At 47.0% G+C, this 16,289-nt stretch overlaps 8 protein-coding genes across 8 annotated transcripts; 4 read left to right on the top strand and 4 right to left on the bottom strand.

Annotated features, from left to right (window-relative positions):
* Positions 1-1,980: 1,980 nt before the first annotated feature.
* Positions 1,981-3,254, top strand: HD556DRAFT_277295 (uncharacterized protein). Its single transcript, XM_041310116.1, has 6 exons — positions 1,981-2,086; positions 2,136-2,433; positions 2,486-2,514; positions 2,566-2,621; positions 2,670-2,695; positions 2,755-3,254. Exons 1-6 carry the CDS (start codon positions 2,071-2,073, stop codon positions 3,008-3,010), a joined length of 681 nt encoding a protein of 226 aa, XP_041161992.1. The 5' UTR covers positions 1,981-2,070; the 3' UTR covers positions 3,011-3,254.
* Positions 3,175-5,257, bottom strand: HD556DRAFT_1431264 (cytochrome P450; the record flags this gene model as incomplete). Its single annotated transcript, XM_041304990.1, has 13 exons — positions 3,175-3,229; positions 3,281-3,424; positions 3,480-3,602; positions 3,654-3,678; positions 3,730-3,786; positions 3,837-4,026; positions 4,077-4,090; positions 4,149-4,263; positions 4,311-4,426; positions 4,477-4,625; positions 4,687-4,875; positions 4,934-5,063; positions 5,134-5,257. 13 exons carry the CDS (start codon positions 5,255-5,257, stop codon positions 3,175-3,177), a joined length of 1,431 nt encoding a protein of 476 aa, XP_041161991.1.
* An 855-nt stretch (positions 5,258-6,112) lies between these two features.
* HD556DRAFT_1234328 (uncharacterized protein) lies at positions 6,113-7,139 on the top strand (the record flags this gene model as incomplete). The annotated part of the gene is made up of 6 exons (XM_041297657.1): positions 6,113-6,380; positions 6,446-6,483; positions 6,542-6,638; positions 6,693-6,907; positions 6,959-6,987; positions 7,037-7,139. 6 exons carry the CDS (start codon positions 6,113-6,115, stop codon positions 7,137-7,139), a joined length of 750 nt encoding a protein of 249 aa, XP_041161990.1.
* Positions 7,140-7,564: 425 nt separating this feature from the next.
* On the top strand, positions 7,565-8,112 carry HD556DRAFT_1441313 (cytochrome c C1; the record flags this gene model as incomplete). Its single annotated transcript, XM_041306273.1, has 4 exons — positions 7,565-7,580; positions 7,628-7,727; positions 7,775-7,892; positions 7,960-8,112. The coding sequence occupies 4 exons, from the start codon at positions 7,565-7,567 to the stop codon at positions 8,110-8,112; spliced, it is 387 nt and encodes a 128-aa protein (XP_041161989.1).
* A 41-nt stretch (positions 8,113-8,153) lies between these two features.
* Positions 8,154-10,032, bottom strand: HD556DRAFT_1466837 (ADP-ribosylation). Its single transcript, XM_041308376.1, has 7 exons — positions 9,865-10,032; positions 9,663-9,812; positions 9,283-9,607; positions 9,117-9,228; positions 8,861-9,067; positions 8,634-8,808; positions 8,154-8,585 (listed from the first exon to the last, which is right to left on the bottom strand). Exons 1-7 carry the CDS (start codon positions 10,024-10,026, stop codon positions 8,481-8,483), a joined length of 1,236 nt encoding a protein of 411 aa, XP_041161988.1. The 5' UTR covers positions 10,027-10,032; the 3' UTR covers positions 8,154-8,480.
* Positions 10,033-10,921: 889 nt separating this feature from the next.
* Positions 10,922-12,530, bottom strand: HD556DRAFT_1358915 (ADP-ribosylation). The gene is made up of 8 exons (XM_041302556.1): positions 12,090-12,530; positions 11,925-12,039; positions 11,690-11,868; positions 11,619-11,640; positions 11,528-11,565; positions 11,336-11,475; positions 11,254-11,290; positions 10,922-11,194 (listed from the first exon to the last, which is right to left on the bottom strand). Exons 1-8 carry the CDS (start codon positions 12,214-12,216, stop codon positions 11,061-11,063), a joined length of 792 nt encoding a protein of 263 aa, XP_041161987.1. The 5' UTR covers positions 12,217-12,530; the 3' UTR covers positions 10,922-11,060.
* Positions 12,531-12,892: 362 nt separating this feature from the next.
* On the top strand, positions 12,893-14,728 carry HD556DRAFT_1466823 (DUF1768-domain-containing protein; the record flags this gene model as incomplete). Its single annotated transcript, XM_041308375.1, has 8 exons — positions 12,893-13,029; positions 13,069-13,327; positions 13,388-13,519; positions 13,582-13,668; positions 13,721-13,814; positions 13,869-14,149; positions 14,198-14,278; positions 14,333-14,728. 8 exons carry the CDS (start codon positions 12,893-12,895, stop codon positions 14,411-14,413), a joined length of 1,152 nt encoding a protein of 383 aa, XP_041161986.1. The 3' UTR covers positions 14,414-14,728.
* Positions 14,729-14,806: 78 nt separating this feature from the next.
* On the bottom strand, positions 14,807-16,174 carry HD556DRAFT_1306830 (uncharacterized protein; the record flags this gene model as incomplete). Its single annotated transcript, XM_041299964.1, has 2 exons — positions 14,807-15,595; positions 15,644-16,174. The coding sequence occupies 2 exons, from the start codon at positions 16,172-16,174 to the stop codon at positions 14,807-14,809; spliced, it is 1,320 nt and encodes a 439-aa protein (XP_041161985.1).
* Positions 16,175-16,289: the final 115 nt, after the last annotated feature.

Genomic DNA, 16,289 nt, shown 5'->3' with positions numbered 1-16,289 from the left:
AGGCGAGTGCACTAGTACATATATGCCAGAGTCCTGTTTCTCCTGACACAGCTACTGCATCAGTGATTCTCAAGAGACTTTGGGTCCTCTGTCTTAGATCTTCGGTTGATTATGATATCGATGCGATGAACATTCAGTACTCAGCACAGTGCATCAGAGGACTGGTAAGAAAGTTATATGGACAATATGTCCTTTACTTTTCATTACGACGTAAAGGCCTCGCAATTCACATAACACACCCCAAAAGACTCATCAGAAGATTCACGTTATCTTTTCTTTTCCTTTCTGAGCAGGTCAGACGTGTTTAAGATGCAATGCAATCAGCTTCTCCTCCCCTTCATTACGATGGATATGTGGTATATAACTTCAATCCACCCTTCCTCGATGCGAATCAGCAAAGGATCTTGGCACTTAGAGGCATCCGATACTCGTCAAGTCTACACATGTGCAGTCAGCGAGCATCTCTGCTAGGCGACTGGTTCTGGCATCATTCGCTCAAGAGGTATGGTCGTCTCCGTTCTAATTGATAACAACTTAACCCAGATCTAACGCTGTCATTCTTTTATTACTAGGCCATCTTCTGGTGTGGGTCATGGTCAACTTCAAGAGTCCTATATCTCATGGTAATTCTGCGTTATATATAAATTGGCGATTTCACCTAGATCCGATATCTCTTGACACGACTGATTAGTTCCGTCTTTTATGGTCATACGGCTCGAACATTTTTGTCGTGCTGCGGCAACTGATTGAATTACAATACCAGGCCAGACTTTCAGTCATTGTGCTGCTGTGCGTACTTCTCAAGCCGCGCGATCGTTTATTGGGTCTCGCTCACAGCTCTTCAGAAGTGAGCTATTCGACATGATAAGGCTCCAAAAAAAGCTTACACGTTGAAATAGATCAAACCTGTTTTTTATTGCGAACCACACGCTTGCTAGTATTACTTAGGAGTTGCTTCATCAGATGGCTGGCGGTCTCTGTTCTTGTCATCTACACGACAGGAACCACGAGAGCTCGAAGCAGACACACCTGTATATACATGTACTTGCTACCCTTGGTCGTCCATTCGACCATGTTCTTACTCAAATTGTATCGCTTTCACGACTCTGAGTTTCAATTTGCTTTGTCGTCCAATCATAACGTTATCTGAATCCAGACAGGACTTCTGGTACTCCCAACGTTCCATGGGAACGTTGGTCGATAAACGTACGCTAAATGTTCATTGATCGGTAGAACACTTCACCGGCACCACACCGAATAGAAGCATGAGAGGAACTTCGGAACAAAACTGACAAAGATATGATGAATGAATAGGATTGACGATGCATCATCCCTACATAGTACAGCTGTGCTGGTAAGTGCTATCCATCAGCTTCGCCTCCCGTTCATCACGGTGGGTATATAGTATATAGCACTAATCAGCTTTTCTTGATGCAACCCACAGAGGGCACTGTGAGCCCTCAGATCTCAACGTTGTCAACACTCGAGGGCACCCATACTTTGTTATGTCCGCACAGGTGCAGTCAGCGGGCATTAATATTGCTGTTCAGCAACTGCCTACCGTTCAAGTTGTATCATTCACTCTTGTGGTGTACGATCATGCTATCACATTCGCTCAAGAAGTACTTTCGTCTTCACGGTCGATGACAGTCTAACCCTGATTCACCGCCATCGTTTATTTTAGGTGACTTTCTTTTGGTCCAGTTCTTGGTCACCGTCAAGAATACTGTATTTCATGGTAATGCCGTTACGAATCATATTCTTCTTCTCAGTGACTAATTTTAGGTCCGACAGATCCGATACTTGGCTCTTGCGCAAGTTTGGTGTGTTTGACTCCATTTAATAAAATGCACTAGAAATGATAATATCCTTTAGTCTTAATGCTGCGACAACAATAGGAGCAGCCAAGGCTCACAGCGATCTTGTGAGTTTTTGAGCTGCGCATATCGTCGTTGGGGTCTTACATGCATTGTTCTACAGGGGTGGGCTGTTTCATATGACAAGGCAACAGACCAACTTACAGATTGACGTAGGTCTGCTATACTTGAATACACTGTTAGATTAACAGTCATGATTCTATGCCAATGTATGTCCCTTGCACATTGATTGATTCCACTGAATCGACTGGTATACAGGTGTTATAACATTGCGAGTATGGCATCTGTTTCCTCGTAGTCGCTTCATCAGATGGTTGGCAGTCACTATTTTCACCGTTTGCTTGGCAGGAGGTGCAATATTTGACGCCATCAAGTATAATGCAATCAAAAGTGCCGCGAACACGAACATATTGGCACAGGGCCGTACATTTTCATTCATCCTCTACCTGCCAGCCTTGGTTGTCCATACGACTATGTTCTTACTTACGCTGTATCGCTTTCGCGTCACCCCCGAAACCTTGCAGCAACATGGGATGATCCACCGATTCGTCAAAGAGTAAGCCCCTATTAATCACAAGTTCTACCCATGAAAACTAATGTTCGCTTAGGGGAATGATCTTGTATTCGTTTGCAGCCGGTGAATATACTTCGATTCTCTTCGTTTTGCAGATGCTCAAGCAAATAACAGGATCGCTACTGTACGAAATCATCAGTCTTTCTTTTGTTAGACCAGAGGACATATCCGTAAGTTTTATAGCCATAGCTGCATGAAATATGCGTCACCGTTACCAGAAATATGGTTTAGGTGATATGGGAGAGTAAGATTGTTCCGTCCATGGCAGTTTACTAAAGTTCACGAGCAACATCTATCATCCAGAATAGCAATGGCAGCTACGGCTGTCTCTATCTGTCGCGCGATGCTAAGCATCCGGTGCTTGGCTGCAACTTACCATGTCGATCCGGCATGGTTGCTCAACCATGCAGAACTCAGTCGTGTCCAATGGAGGAGAGGACACACTGAAGGAGAAATCTACGTTGAAGTCGGCGAGATGGATGTGGTTCTCCCGTTCAAATCTGCGGCATTACCTGCTGGGAATATCGGAAGAGAAGACGAGGTGCAAAATTATACATAACTTGTGTATCTAGCACATGATTCCCTTTTTTTATTGTATATATATCCATTTATGTCCATTAACATGATTTCCTTGACCGACACATTGTTGGAGAAGCAGTAAAAATGAAGCCACATGTAACTACACTCCTTTCGATTTAAATAGCTAGACTAGTGATCATATATTCAAGTTACCTTGCGGAGCCTTGGAGTGATGCTGCACGGATAGGGTAGCGGGTGACTAAAGAGGTCTTATTAGTCGAGACACAGAGAGGAACGAGAGTGAACACACATTGCGATACCACTGGACCATCGTGGTTCAAAATCAATCACCTCCCCATCTGCACCGATTCGTTTCGAAAATGTAAACACGGTAAGTAGGGAAGAAATTGCTATCCATAGAGATGCGTCTCCAAAATGCCGGCCAACACAAATCCTACATTATCACAAGGATGTTCAATGGCATCTGAAAAAGAGATATCATGACAAACCTTCTCCCAAATCCAAATGCCATATTGACGGTATCGTCATTGAGGTTGCCATCAGCATCCAGGAAGCGCTCGGGCGAGAACTGCGAAGGATTTGGGTATTTCTGTTCATTTTGTGACATTGCCCTATAAAGCAGTTGGCCTCTGGATGATGATCCCTTGGACATGCAGACTCACCACACATTTGGCACAACGACGGCACCTGTTTACTAGGTTAGCAAAGAACTTCATCAGAAAACATGAAGTTTCGTGCCTTTGGGTATGTAGTATCCCTCGTAAACGTCGCTGTCCACCGACGCATGCGGTATCGCTACACAATTCCGTAAGAAATTGACAGGCGCCTAAAAACCTCACACGCACATAGGGGCAAAATCGGGTGCCAACGAAGAGTTTCCCGGAGGATAGCATCGATATATTGCAAGGAGGATCTATCTTCGAAAGTCGGCAACCTCGACGCGCCAACGACAGCATCAATCAGAGTGCGGGCTTTCACTTGTACTTCTGGGAAGAGTACCATGGCAAGGATGAATACTTGCAATATCAAATCCGTCTAAGTAAAAGTTAGAGCACTGCAAGATAAAATACTCGAAAATTAAATACCGTTTCGGAAGCAGCTGCTCGGACAATGCTCGTCAATGTTATTCCGGCATACTGTATCCGACTGGTACTCACCTCCAAACGCTGTGGCTGCACTTTCTTTGATGGTTGTGATCTCGTCAGAAGTTTCTTTTCCGCCGATCCGTCTGAGGGCATTTGAAACCATGGATGACTGGGCTTTCCCCTCAGCCTTCCGGGACATGTTAGGTGCAAATATGGAGATATTTGACAGCATACCGTTCTTTCGAGCACATACTGGAAAGGATCGTGCATCCACTCTCCCAGCCATTCACGTGACTGGATGGCCTTCTTCTTGAGCGACATACCAGGAAACCATGCTGGTAGTCGTAGAACTACATGAACAGTATTCAGTCGAGCCCAGAAAATACAACCAAAGACTCACGAATTGGGAATGCATTGAACACGGTAGCTACCTCAGGTCTGAGTTCCTGCACAGCCAACCTCAGTGACTTTCCAATAAGCTTCACTAATGGGTCGTCGTGTTTTGTTTCATAGTCATATGAAGCCGACATTATCACAGAAGATGAAAATCTGGCAGAGAATTCCGGTATTAATAATACACCGCACCGGTCTGTACTAGGAGAAGACTTACACGTGAACATGGTTTAGGAATTTCTCTGGGGCATCAAGCATGTCACGAATAAGCTGCTCAGCCTTCCGCCGCTGCATTGGACGATAACATAGAGCTGCCTCTGCCCTGAATGCTTGATGGAATATTCCTCTTTGACGACGCCAGCGAGCTCCGTATCTCATGAGTATGGTGTTGAAACCGAACCCAAAACTGTTGAAGACGCTATGTCAAGAGCTACGCTGGGTGGTTAGTTAAATATGGCTCCTACAGAGCGTTTGTTGGAAGGTCCGGCCTATCAGAGTAGTTGTATGACCGCTTCTCCAAAAGCTCAATCGCTACCTTCTCGGAGTTGATCACAATAATGTGTTGGCCGAAAAGACTCGAGTATACAATATCGCCTACCATGAAATCATTTAGCGAAATTCAGGGTATTCATATTTTCACGATGTTTCCATGTTATGCACGCACCGTATTGTTTGCCCCATTCCGTGTAAGCTAACCATGGTGCATTGATGTCAACCCCCCGGATATTACCAATGAGTGGAATAGGCAGCGGTCCCGGCGGCAGCGGAGGCACTTTTCGCTTCTCCATGCCACAACGAACCGCACCAACAAAAGTGGCACAGATCAAGGCGCCGATGCAGATGTCTCTCCAGTCCAACGACATGGTGGGATGAAGGAATGGTGTGTTTCGGGCACCTCCATTTATATGTATTATGTATGTTGAAGCAATTTTTTTAACCTGACTCATCATCATTAAATTGCGACAGTGTATCTAGTTTTCGCGTCCAGGGCCGCGTACTAATACATTGATATTATTTGTGGCGCGCTTCGCGAATGTGATCGGTGTGCTATTGTATAGGCCATCGGTCCGAACGTTACACTAGTAATACGACTTTGTACTTATTCCGGTGAGCACTACTTACTAGGGCTAGTAACATGACATGTCTTGATGACCGGATAGTACAACTCGGAATGCGCAGGTCTAGGTGTTTACAGGCATGCTGGCCATAACTTGAAGCTTTAAATCTCTTCTCGTAGGTCTCCCTAGCATACAGCTAATTAAGTCGCGGAGCTCCGAGTCCAGACGTAGATTGCCAAGGGGTCACCTTACTCGTGTCTACTACTACGTTTGTCTCATGGCACATTCGTATCCTCAAGAAGTGCTTTTTACTGTATCACGAGAAACACGTTTTCTGCATGCATCGTCAGCATGTCTATGCTTCTTCCGCAACACCCTTGCAAGTGGACGATGAGGGCTCGTCGGCTCAAGGCTACATCACTCCTTGTCTTCTTCCCTCTGCCAGACTGGCCATTCAGGTGGACTTCAACAGCTGCTTCACTGCCTGTAAAAAAACCTACACTCGGTCGTAAACAAACACTTTCGGTATGTCGGGTCCGTTCTTTGGCTAGCTGGATACCAATGTCACGCGTCTAGCTGGTCGAAATGCTTCCCTTTGCCTCAACAATCTGTATCCTTGGTGCTCTCGTCTGTGGCTCTTTCGCACTACAAAGCTCTCCGACAGTTTCCAGTGCCCCCGATGTCAGCAGCTCGAAAATATATACAAGTGCTATCTCAAGCGTCATAGCTGCGGTGACGCCCATGCTTGCTTTAATATACTTTTGTCCACTCTACCTTCTGTATCGGCATTCAAAGCGGCACCCAAGGTCGATCAATAAGATATCTGGAGCGCGAGTTCAGCAGTATGGCCCACGTTAGTATTCTATCCTCACCTATTGCTGCCTCGTTGTTGACGCACCTTGACCTTGCATTGCCTAGTCGTGTATGTATTCTTGCTGGCTGTTAGCTTGGCAGAGGTGAGAATAATGATCCAACTTTTGTACAGAAACATGCATGACCTCTTTGTTATATTAGGTCGCAGATGCCACTTGGTTGTTGTTGCAATTTCGCTTCAACAACAATGCACCTGATCCCATCACCCGCAGTGGTGTGCGCTTTCTCTTGTGGGTTTGTTTCGCAATTTGAGGCAATATGCAATTGAGCACGCTGTCAAATAGGTTTTCAGCCTGTTGGACAACTGTGACTTCAGGCACATACACTTTGTTCTTCCTCGATCCCTTGTGGTCCAGACGCCCAATTGCGTCTATAGGTACACAAGCAGTCTGGGTGCTTGTAACATGGATATTCTGGGTTGCCGGAGCAGGTTTGTTCAACAAGTCGTTCCCTCGCTTGTTCATGAGTGGATCATGCGATGGGGTTGTGTATTGTGGTCAATTGCAAGTGCTCTTTGGTTAGTAAGCTGTTGCGTAAGGGATATACGTAAACTGATAGGCAATTTCAGCCCTTGCCGTTGTTCAGATGTGCGTATGTCGAGATCATCTTGGATTGTTGACTGACCACGTTCAATAGCCTTACCTTGACCTTTGGAATGCTTGTGATTACCTGGCTTGTTTGGCAATCGGCTCGCAGTATTCACCATCCAATGGTTATCCGAGTTGCAGCCGCTATATAGGCACCACCATAATTCTAGCGAGTAACTTTGAACACCGCCCTCGAGGCCATTTCCGCATTACCGCCATACCTAGTTACGCTCTAGAGTCTCATGAACAATAGTGACTGCTGTATTATTATATGGGGCTCTGGTAGATACGTGACAGTGTGTAGCATATATATTATGTTGTGATTCATTCAATTTTCAATTTGCCACTGGAGCTGGCGCTGGACTATGCTTCCGTTCCGTCTCCGAAATAGCACGATATTGATTGGCTAGTGTAGCAACGGGAAAAACCGGCGACCTTTCGGCTCGATCGGGCTCAAATCATTTTTGAAGCGAAAAAGTTGTCATACCAGAAGTATCCGCTGGTCCATCACCATCTCGCCTTCCAGGCTATTGTGTAGTTAATCCTTTTCTCTTTCTTCACCTCATAGACTTTCACAATGCCTTACGCTCCAGGTATGCTCATGGTTTCTGCTGCAGGGCGGAGGCTGACTCTGTTTAAGGTGACGCTGGCAAGGGTGCTGCTATCTTCAAGCGAAGTTGTGCTTTGTGCCACACCGCCGGTGCTGGCGAGCCCAACAAGGTTGGGCCTAACTTGCATGGGTGAGTGAATTTGTTACTGCTCTTAACCCTCGCTGAGCGTCTCCCAGTCTTTTCGGTCGCAAGACTGGCTCCGTAGAAGGTTTCTCGTACACGGCGGCCAACGTGAAGAAGGGTGTTATTTGGGGAGAGGACACTCTTTTCGCTTACCTTGAGAACCCCAAAAAGGTTTGTTGCGGGCGCGGATTGCTTCTGTGCATCATCACATACTGATGCGCTTTGAATTTTTACACAGTACATCCCAGGAACCACAATGGCTTTCGTTGGTCTCAAGAAGGAGAAGGACAGGAATGACCTCATTACATACTTGAAGGAAGCGGTACGTTATTTTCCCGGAATAGCTGTGATCTCCAATGCCAACGATTTGTTCCCGCTCCAGACGGCCTAATTTTATATCCACCACGGACATCCTATTCATACAGACTACAGATATAGTACGGCTTTGCATCAGGTCTTAGTATACTAGACGGCCACCCTCGCTCGCATCTCCTTGCATCCTTTACCCCCGCTCATACAACGATATACTTTTTTCTCTTGCTTGTTGGTAGTCAGCGATATGTCAAGTTGCCTCCATGCACCACAGGATAAGTGGAGTGATCAGCCTATTGGTGATGACATGCAAAGACACATGGTGCGTAACACTATTATGTTCCAGCGCAAGTCTACGTGTTTCTATTGAATGCATGAGGGTGAAAGAAATAGATAAATAATTACACATTGTACTTGTCTGCAGAGGGGCGGAAGGTGCTATTCCTCTCATGCATCGTACATAACCATATAGGACGGGCGAATGGCGTCATTCGTGTAACATACAAGCTCATCATAATTCAATGATCCTCCACTCACCACCTCCGCGAGGACCTAGACTAGTTGAGAGCGAGTACAAAAGGCAAGAGGCAGGGCACATACGGAGTCATAACCAGTTGGAGGTGCGGTCAGTGATGTGTTGTCTTGGGTCATCTTGTGACCTTTGCCAACAACCACTTTGTTTAGCAATATTGCCTTCAACACCGATGGATTAACATTCGTGGAGTAGTCGTTCGATTTCGATGACGTCGACGAAGTGTAGATGCCGTGACCAAACCTGACATACGCATCAAGATACCGTGATTGATTAGTTATAAAGGGTCACATACCGGCCCCAGCCAGTCTTCTTGCCAAAGAGATTCAGGTTGTAAGACGTCTTGAGAATGCAGCACAGAGAACATGTCTGAGATGGGCACAACGCGCAGTTGCCATTATCGCCTAGATTGCATTCCCTGGTCGTTCCGTGCCAGCGACGGTTCTCGTTCCCTGCCGAACGCCCAGCTGCAACAAAGTTGCCGCGACTCTCGACAGCAGCACTGCCCCGTGTCAGCCAAAACATCAGCATCTACGTGAACGAAGACTGACCGATATGCCTCGTATTTAGCAATGGAGGCTGGCGATGAGATCACTTTGTGCACCCTCCGAACTGTCGGGCATGGAGTCTGATGTCTCCACGATGCCTTAAATTGGTCAGCGACTACAGCACATAAACGTTATCGATTGCCCGCATTGACACGCGAGTGCTACTTACCGCTCTTGAACGTATCGTGTCCTTGTGGGACTTCTATGAGTCCTGGGGCATTCATCTCAGCCCTCGAGGTGCACGCCTGACTGCAGAAGTGACCCTTGCCCTTGACAGCCCTTCCGCACAACAAACAACCATTGGTTGTTGGACTGGATCGAGAAACGGTAGTAAGTAGTGTCAACACCCGATGAAAGAATGATTGAACGGACTTGGTTGGTTGTGTAGGTTGTGCAGCCGACGCCCCTGCAGCCTTCGCTTTTTGTGCGCAGGTTTTGCCGCAGTACGAATGGGTCGTTGTGCCATCATTGTACTTGGGTTGCTTGTGACAATGCTGCAGTGACACATGTCAGTTGACTTTATCTTTAAATGAGTATCAATCATCGTACGTCGCATAATCTGCGGGTGGCTTTGCTGGTCTTGTTTCGTTTAGGTTTGCTTTTGTGAACATGCTTGGTTTGTCCTGCAGTCGCGCAGGTCTTCCCGCAGTACGAGTGCGTCTTCTGTCCATCGAAGTACTTGGGACGGACTTGACAAATCTGTAAACGGCGTTGGCTTTTGAGAAGCAAAGACCTTATTCGAATTACATACGTCACACATTGCAAGAGTCGCAGTTCCGGTGAACTGGGTAGACACATTAGCGGGCACAGGCTGTTTGGCTTGAGGTGCTTGTCCCTGCGATGCGATGTACTGGCCAGCCATAGTGCCGAGCACAGAAAGTGCAGCATGCATGGGTGGGATCGTTGCATTCATCTTGCTGGTATCAGGGGTACTGGGCTTGTCTTAAGCAAGACGATACTAGGATATGGGCTAGATATTGGGTGAATCAGGCTCTCCAGGAGCTTTGAGTTTTCGGATAAGTTGTGATCTGTGACGTTCGAAGCAAACAACAATTTATAGCTAACACACAGACCATCATGGAGAGGGGCCAATCGCTCTTCGATGAAACGCGTTTGGCGCGTGTTCTCCGCGAGGGAAAAGAGGCACCGTGGACTCTGTGCAGCCTTGGAATCAAAGACACTGCATAATAGCACGGAGATCTCGTGATCCGAGCGAGCAGGATGATGCGAGGCTGGGTAGTAATATGACAGTCGTATCGATTGGATGCAGGATTTGCCGCAGGGTGCACCGTGCGCAGTTCGCGCATTTTCCTCCAGAGTACCATATAAGTACAACCACATAGTATATATGAGGCTTTCAGGTCCAGACCATGATTGAAACAGTTGCCGGAATAACGTTCACCGCACGACCGATGCCGAGATATGCGCGTGTCTTGTTACTAACTTCATATCGATAGGCCAGAATCCATTTTCGTTCATTCACCGCGTTGTGGAGCTGGCCAAACAAAAGGGTCCCGCCTATTACTAGACTCGTAACCAGTCTGACTATGCGTCAATTTGAGATGGTGAGAATTTATTGACCACCTGAGCCTCATCATACGCCAGGCTGGTCATCGTCGAGCCTAGTACCTATCGATATGAAGTTAGCTGTATATGTAGGCCCGAAAGGTGTTTAGTCGCCACTCATGTGGTATTTAATATTCAACTCATGATAAAAGAAATTTCTTTTATCACTCGCGAACTCTAATAAGTGTGAGGTGGTGGAAGCGAAAGGACTATGTAATAGCACAGCCACATCAAGTCTGAATCCACGCTTCATTGCACAAATTTTCATCATTCTGCGGAATTATACAAAAAGTAGATGGCTGCTTCGAATAAATAATTAAACAGTGTCCCTCGAGCGTCCCCATGCTTATCATGGATGTAAGGGTAAATTCAAACATTGGTTCATGAGACTAACGGTGTCTTGAATATCGTCGACATCAGGGTCTTAAAGCTTGGCTTAGGCGAATTTTTGGGTTTATGTCCATATACGACGAGATATGCAGGACGCACAGCGTCATTTGTGTAGCATACGGTTTCTGGGTCAATTATGAAAGGTAAGTAACAATCCACAGATGAATAATCAATTTAAACTCGCCCTCATAGTTCAGGTCCCAGCCAATCTCACCAGTAATCTGCGAAGATGTGAGTAGATGATTATCAAACGATGAGGAACTCACGGAATCGAAACCATCGGGAGGTTTTACGAGCTTAGGTGCATTCCTGTACCGTTTGTATGGCCTCCCGACTACAACACGATTGACTAGCAAGGTGCGGAGGCGTGCATCTTGTGACAAGTTGCATGAATAATCATCAGCTTCTGTGCTGCAGTTTAGCAGGTGCGCCGATGTAAAAAATGAATATAAACAGACTAGATGAGCAAGCAGAGGTATATATCCCATGCCCAAACCTACGATACCAACTGTCAGAACGGCACACTAGATTCCAAATGCTTGTTTTCACCTCTTGAAAGCGTTCTTCGTGCCTATGCAGTATTAGACAGTGCATAATAAAGTGATCGAGAAAAGCCTTACCACATTTCTTGATATCAAAAGATGACCGTAGGATAGAACAAAGATAGCACTCTTTGAGGCCACACAGCAGAATGTTCCTCGACGTTTCTCCCAGGAGACATGCCCTGTTTGTACCGTGGAAGAGCAACTTCTCGTTCCCTGCCTCGTTCCGAGCTCTTACGTGGGCCTGCACCTGCTTCCTATCATGCAGCAATGATCAGCGCGCACCATTTCCACTTCGAGCGTTTGTCATCACCTGTACTGTAGATATGGCTCAAGATTGCTGTCGGGCCAGAGGATCTTAAAGATTCCTTGTATATGTGGCCTGACTTTCTTGCCATGTCGCCATCCCTTATTGAAAAGGTCTTCCACTGAAAGAGCAGGATTAGCTAGCGCCGACTGATAAAAAGGATGAAGCCACCTTCGGCGAAGTGAGCACTATCACGACTCAAATACACCAAGCGGCTGCGCCGGCCTGCGGAGCAGTTGACAGGGTTCTCCAAAGAGAACTCGTCCAAGTTTAAGGATTCAAAAGACGAAGTTGACATAGATAGCAAAGTCAGATAGACAACCAAGCCCTGGCTACACGTCCATAAAATATGATCTTGATATTTCAATGCGGTTGAGGTGCACCCTGCATGCTATCCGCATAGCACCATTGGCCATAACGAATTTATCAGGCCTGTCCACTTGCACGATGAGGAACCTCGTGTCGATGAAATCGATGCGAAGTGCATTGATGAGTGCAACCGAAGAAAACGTAACAAAGGCGGATCACAATCACTGCCCAATCTCAAAGATTGTATCCATGCTGCAAATGCTCTGCAGCCACGACAAGAACATGAGGAGAAGTGAATGCAAGGCGAGTCCGAAAAAGGAACAAAAAAGGAAAGCAAATAACATGAAGTTGCTTACTAATCTCACTGCTTTCCATGCCCCCTCCATGCAGAGGGCCTCGCGGCCTTAATCGATGACGAACTTTCCCAGATTTGAACACATGACAGGATCCACCGACCACGGGCCAGACACTTCCTTCCGAAATACTCGTCCCTGCCGAATCTGTTCCGATCGTATCGCCTTCTTGAAGGCCTATAAGAACCTTTAGGCCAGGAAAGCTGTTTCGGTTTCTAACTAGACTTTTCACTCGATTGCCCATCAAAATTTACCAAAATACTATACGCAATCCTCGCTGTCACTGTCGCTATTGCTGTTGTCCTGCTTGGAATGCTTGACAACCGCATGATCATGAAACTTGCTAGCATATTCCGAGTTGGTGTCAATTCTCCTTCAGATACGCCACAGTCAACATCTGCGGCGCGTCGGGCTCGACCCGCTACCCAATACTACTCAGCGCCATCGAAGTAAGTACCTTGACTGTCCACATTATCGTGATGTTGAAGCTGCTCTGGGCACGTACCAAGCTTGAAGCTGCCTTCTCCTGGTGTGCAAGACGACGGAGAATCAGAAGCTTACTATCCTCCACTGACCGCTCCGCCAGAACCTGTGGGCTCATCAGTAGCACCCTTTCAAAGAAGGGAACGCATTTTATTTTATAACAAACATGAACCTTACTACGAATTCACGAATTTCTCGCCACATGACGTTGTCTACGCTGGGAAGAGATACCCAACTAGCGAGCATCTCTTCCAGTCTTTCAAAGTTTGTCAAAGATATTGATTTTCCGATATCTTTCTGACACTTTTGGATGCGATGCAACAGTTTTTGGACTCCCAGCCAGCCATCGCGGAGCACATCCGCAAGTGTGGGGACAGGCCAAGTGCTGTGTTCGACGAAGCTCATCGTCACCAGAAATGGGTTCGATCTGATTGGAGACAAGTAAATGTTGAGAAGGTAATTCGGAAGTTTACTGGCTGTCAGTACCTGACGGGGGCTACCTTTGTCCTGACCTACAGATGGAAGCCACACTTCGACTCAAGTTCACTCAGCATACAGATCTAAAGGCCTTGCTTCTTGGCACTGGTAATGCTGAACTAGTTGAGGTAAAACTAGGTGATTATGGGTATTTCTTCTGATCTCTGATCTCGTGGATAGAACTCCCCAAAGGACTTCTTTTGGGGGATAGGTGCTGATGGCTCTGGACGCAACGAACTGGGAAAAGCACTTGAGAGAGTGCGCGATGAGCTTCGTAAGTACTCATTCACGAAATAACAGAAATATTTAATTACCAGTCGACGTGAAGGATACGATGACAAACCAAACAGGGTGCCCCCTGCCAGGCGTGATACGTCCCGATTTTCGTTGCAAGACCTGACGTCGCTGGTTGCGGCAGTAGCATCTCCCCAACCTTCAATCCAATCATCGCAACGCCGCTCCGTTGTTTCCACGGGCATGGGAATCGGCCCACCCTCAACAGTACTACCTCAACATCAATTCCAAGCGCCGCAGCGCCTCTCCATTGTTCCCGCAGGCATGGCGATCAGCCCGCAGTCAGCATCTCCTCAGGACGCTGGGCTATGCGAGGTTCGTTGATGCTGTCCTTGGCTTCGCGCTTCTCTAACTTTTTTGTAGTTTTGCCAGCAGAAACCGAAATATCAGCACCATCCTTACTGTGGTAGGACATGCGCTTCGCAAGCAGCGACCATGTGCAACGTTAGTTTGTATTTCTGGCCAACAGTCTGTCGTTTCTGACCGACATTTTCTTAGCATTGTCGCAGCAAACCAAAGTACGGCAAACATCCTTATTGTTCAAGGACTTGCGCTGTGCAAGCTGGAAAGGCAACCTAGATTTGAAAAAATCTTCCCGTTTGGATAATTGGTACTGTAAGATTATAGTGCGTCGTGTGCGAGTCCATATTTGCTATCTATTACCGTTTCAATGTCTGCGTCCACCTAATTACCGCCCTTCCATAAAGCCAGGTGTCGATCCCCTCAGGGTCAATTGGAGCATCAGCCACGAACAACTACCCTTGGTAGATGTTGCTCTGTTTCTTCTGTTCGCCAAATTCATTTCTAATCAATAAGAACATTAATACCGGAATACAGCAGATCGATGAATTGAATCAGGTATTCAGAGTCTGGGGGCCGCACAGCGGCACGCACTTGCAACACGATAATAGAAAATATGTTATAGTACAAACAGTTGAAGATGAGTTAAAGAACTAGATCTATACAAACTATTCATTGTGCCCATTCAAGCATCCGAATGAAAACATCGTCGAAGACCATCTGCGAGACATCAAAAATGTTAGCTGCCTGAACAAAAAGAATGCAGGAATAAGACATGCCTCGGATGGGACTGAGGGCTCTACCTGGGCTGAATCGTTTGGGGCTTGTCGCACGAGGTAACTCCTTTTCTCCCAAAGTCGGACTGACAGAAGGTGAAAGCACGCCGCTTTTGTTGACAGGCAGGTTCATATCGGAACCCAAAGCCTCTCGGGCGCCTTGTACAGGCGACGGAGGGCGAGAAAGAACCATCGCAATGGTGTCATGATACCCAGCCTCATCGAGTCCGCCGCGAATGGTGCTCCTATTGCTGCGTCGTCCACGTGTTTGTGGTGTCAATGCATCGGGCAGCTTCGTTCGCGTGTGCGGTGCATCAACGGCACCAGCCTTTCGACTGCGAGAGGAAGAACAAGGGTCCTTCGTATAGACCTTTCGCGTTGGGTCGCACGAGCTGCCTGATGGGGCGTCCAAGTCCGTGATCGATCTGGACCGATCGCGAACCTTTCTCGAGAATTTATTGAGTGGCGAAGACTCCGTAGAAGAGTGTCCAAGTTCTTTTGCCCTTTGGCAGTTCCCATACAAAACACTGATGGCATCAGTCATGTCGCCAATGTTGTGGATGTGCAAATGACATTTGAGCGCTTCAAGATTGCGAAGGACATCAGTGCATCCAGGACGTTCACAGCGGATCATGGCTCCAGGAGTGTAGTGGCCAGTCTGAACCATTTCCAATCCCTGAAGTTGCTATACATACATCAGTACGGAGTAGCATGGGGTGTGAATAGTGCTTACCGCCTGCGCTACGCCTTCCGGGTCATGATGAAATAGACGAACCTCTAACTCGGGACGCTTCTCAAGATCGATTGTGAATTGTCCGTCGTCAGTTACGGCATGGGTGCATGTCGAATCCCTGTTGTTAGGAGTAACGGGAAGTTCTTTTGCAGTGTTGAGGGGGCAGACATTTGTAGTCCCTTGGTCCTCGATTGTCTTATTTCGTTGTAGGTATTCCTGGACGATTCTCTGGGCCTCCGTTACTCCGTCGGATTGCTTTTGATGTTTTTCGTTGAGTTCCTGAGCCTCGGATAGAACGCTATCGCTCAGCTTGGGATCTGCAGCACATGCTATGGGTCCAGTAGTAGACTCCCATGCAGATACGAAATCGGTGAGAAGGCTTGCATTGTCGTCGGCATCCTCCTCATCGAGAGGCATGGATGAACCCTCTACAATTTGATCGGGGATAAAGATGGCGTATCTACGAACGTCTGCCTTGGAGTCGTCGAATCCATCGATGCCTGTGGCAGTAGTTGATTCTGAGTTTGACATGATTAACTGGCAAAAGTGAAAGCAGGCAGCACAGAGAAAAGCAGGGAAAGAGGAGGATGGTGAGATACTCCATGAAGACTAATCAGTGGTGTTTTATACGCGCTAAAATGTGGAT

This window comes from Suillus plorans, assembly GCF_016647745.1.
Source record: "Suillus plorans strain S12 chromosome Unknown HD556scaffold_18, whole genome shotgun sequence".
In the NCBI taxonomy this organism is placed as follows: Eukaryota; Fungi; Basidiomycota; class Agaricomycetes; order Boletales; family Suillaceae; genus Suillus; species Suillus plorans.
Note: the sequence above shows the minus strand (reverse complement) of the source record. Positions and strands in the feature narration are given on the sequence as shown.

Bases quoted from the DNA above. Each gene is read 5' to 3' on its own strand.
- HD556DRAFT_277295 (XM_041310116.1), top strand. The intron at 2,434-2,485 runs GTAAGCCCCTAT...ATGTTCGCTTAG, and splicing joins ATCCACCGATTCGTCAAAGA to GGGAATGATCTTGTATTCGT. The intron at 2,622-2,669 runs GTAAGTTTTATA...CACCGTTACCAG, and splicing joins TTAGACCAGAGGACATATCC to AAATATGGTTTAGGTGATAT.
- HD556DRAFT_1466837 (XM_041308376.1), bottom strand. From the start codon at position 10,026: ATGAATGCAACGATCCCACCCATGCATGCTGCACTTTCTGTGCTCGGC. The intron at 9,813-9,864 runs GTATGTAATTCG...CGCCGTTTACAG, and splicing joins CGACTCTTGCAATGTGTGAC to ATTTGTCAAGTCCGTCCCAA. The intron at 9,608-9,662 runs GTACGATGATTG...GTGTCACTGCAG, and splicing joins CCACCCGCAGATTATGCGAC to CATTGTCACAAGCAACCCAA.
- HD556DRAFT_1358915 (XM_041302556.1), bottom strand. From the start codon at position 12,216: ATGTCAACTTCGTCTTTTGAATCCTTAAACTTGGACGAGTTCTCTTTG. The intron at 11,641-11,689 runs GTAAGGCTTTTC...AATACTGCATAG, and splicing joins TTTTGATATCAAGAAATGTG to GCACGAAGAACGCTTTCAAG. The intron at 11,566-11,618 runs GTGAAAACAAGC...TTGGTATCGTAG, and splicing joins ACGAAGAACGCTTTCAAGAG to GTTTGGGCATGGGATATATA.